The sequence below is a fragment of the Drosophila hydei genome, unplaced genomic scaffold (genome assembly GCF_003285905.1).
Source record: "Drosophila hydei strain 15085-1641.00,03,60 unplaced genomic scaffold, DhydRS2 tig00008122-arrow-pilon, whole genome shotgun sequence".
NCBI lineage: Eukaryota > Metazoa > Arthropoda > Insecta > Diptera > Drosophilidae > Drosophila > Drosophila hydei.
The window spans coordinates 5,017,096-5,019,357 of record NW_022045833.1 but is presented as its reverse complement, the minus strand read 5'-3'; the positions used below and the strand labels follow the sequence as shown (position 1 = coordinate 5,019,357).

The 2,262-nt window shown below is 53.9% G+C and overlaps 1 protein-coding gene across 1 annotated transcript; it reads left to right on the top strand.

The window, feature by feature from the left end:
- The first annotated feature begins 272 nt into the window (after positions 1-272).
- LOC111593892 (segmentation protein even-skipped) lies at positions 273-1,508 on the top strand. Its single transcript, XM_023306959.2, has 2 exons — positions 273-408; positions 491-1,508. Exons 1-2 carry the CDS (start codon positions 273-275, stop codon positions 1,417-1,419), a joined length of 1,065 nt encoding a protein of 354 aa, XP_023162727.1. The 3' UTR covers positions 1,420-1,508.
- The last annotated feature ends 754 nt before the right edge of the window (positions 1,509-2,262 follow it).

The following is a 2,262-nucleotide window of genomic DNA, read 5'->3' as shown; positions in this document are numbered from 1 at the left end:
CACAACACAATCCACGCTCATTGGCTGGTCGTTTGCCTGCGGCAGCCATTGCTATGCGCCTTGGTATAAAAGAGAGCCGGGGTAGCTGAGAGCGATACACTTGAGCTGTAACCATCGCAGAGTCAACATCGTCGCTTTAACCGTTAAGTCGTTTAGTCGTTTCGCATTTCGCATTCGCACTGCCAAGTCCGAGCACTGTGACTTGATTATTCGGAGAGATAGTGACAACGCCCAGAGCCAACACACATATTATAATACACATATTTAACAAAATGCACGGATACCGCACCTACAACATGGAGAGCCATCATCATGATAGCAGCAGCGCCGTTGACCAGAAGCCGCTGGTCGTCGATCTGATCTCAACACAATACGGCAAACCACAAACGCCGCCGCCTTCACCAAATGGTAAGTGTACCACACTCCAAACGCTGATCCAATCGACAATTGGCTAACCAAATCTCTCTCCACTCTTTGCTTCTCCCTATAGAGTGCCTGTCCAGTCCAGACAACTCACTGAATGGCAGCCGCAACTCCGAGATACCCGCTGATCCGTCAGTTCGTCGCTATCGAACTGCATTCACACGTGATCAGCTGGCGCGTCTCGAAAAGGAGTTCTACAAGGAGAACTATGTGTCGCGCCCGCGCCGCTGCGAGCTGGCCGCCCAGCTCAATCTGCCCGAGTCGACAATCAAGGTGTGGTTCCAGAACCGCCGCATGAAGGACAAGCGCCAACGCATTGCCGTCGCCTGGCCCTATGCCGCTGTCTACTCAGACCCCGCTTTCGCCGCTTCCATACTGCAAGCGGCTGCCAATAGCGTGGGCATGCCCTATCCACCCTATGCACCCGCTGCCGCTGCCGCCGCCGCTGCCGCGGCCAACCCAATGTTGGCCACCGGCATGCCCACAATGCCAGTGCCGGGACATTCGCCATATGGCCAGTACCGTTATGCGCCCTATCACATCCCCGCTCGGCCCGCACCACCAGCACCGCACATGCATCCGCACAGCCACTCGCACGCCATGCAAGCCGCCATGCCCATGGGCTATCCGGCTGCCATGTTGGGCGCCGCCGCCGTTGCCAGCATGCCGCCCAGCTATGCTAGCGGACAGCTGCAGCTGCCGAAAACGCAAACGCCACCTCTGGATCTGCAATCGTCCTCGTCGCCGCACTCATCCACGCTGTCGCTGAGTCCCGTTGGCTCCGATCACACCAAGGTCTTCGATCGCAGTCTCAGTCCGTTGCGCAGCTCCGCCGCCGTTGTCGTCGCCACCACCAGCAGCCCGCTGCCAGCGCCTGGTCTGCTCATGCCCAGTGCCAAGCGTCCGGCATCGGACATGTCCCCGCCACCAAGTGGCAACACAGTCATTGCGGAGCCCAAGCCCAAGCTGTTCAAGCCCTACAAGACTGAGGCGTAGGCCAATCTCCTAGTCGCCCTCGCTCGCTTCCCCTTGTCAATTGTACAAATTAGTGTTTAGTTGTTGTTGTGGAACCCCCTACCCCCAGCCCTCCCACGCCTCTGCTCAGTGTGCAGAATTGGAAGTAGAAACTATTTATCAGTTGTAAATAAATTGTAAACTAGCTTTTAATTTTAGTTAACTTTAGTTCAACGAAATCCAAAATCAAAATCAAAATAAAATTATGAAATGCAAAACAAAAATTTCCAAAATTTCTTTGCCATTCTTACCTGGGCCAGTGCTGGCTTTACCTGGTCGGCTGCATGTGGAGTAAACGTTTTGCAGCAGCTGCTGATCTTGACCTCGACGGAGCGATAGAGAGAGCGTGTCGTGTGGCACGCTTGACCTTCGTACTGCGCCGGGGCCCACCCACAGGCGGGGCAAACGCATGTGGCACAAGTCCTTAATGGCATATTAATGCAATCGAAGCAGGACGAGCAACTGCGAACTCCGCCTGATTGTCGCACGCAGCGCCTATCCAACTGTGTGCCAAATATCCTTTTCTTTGCCATTTTTATTTGTACGTTGGCAGCAATGTCCTTGCCACAAGCAGCATGCATTTGGCCACCCTGCCACGCGTCACGTCAGATTGCCTCCGGCCGCTCGCATCGCCTGTCAATGCGTATCAGTGTCCTCGTCCTGCTAATTAATTGCTGCACTTTGTGCCGTGTTTTGTTTGTTTTCATTGTCATTGTCAATTGTCATAATTGAGAAATCATTGGCACAAGGACAAACACACACACACACACACACACACAAAAGGGGCCTCGTCTCTAATCAAATTTGTATTTAATTGCCAGGACC

Bases quoted from the DNA above. Each gene is read 5' to 3' on its own strand.
- LOC111593892 (XM_023306959.2), top strand. From the start codon at position 273: ATGCACGGATACCGCACCTACAACATGGAGAGCCATCATCATGATAGC. The intron at 409-490 runs GTAAGTGTACCA...TTCTCCCTATAG, and splicing joins GCCGCCGCCTTCACCAAATG to AGTGCCTGTCCAGTCCAGAC.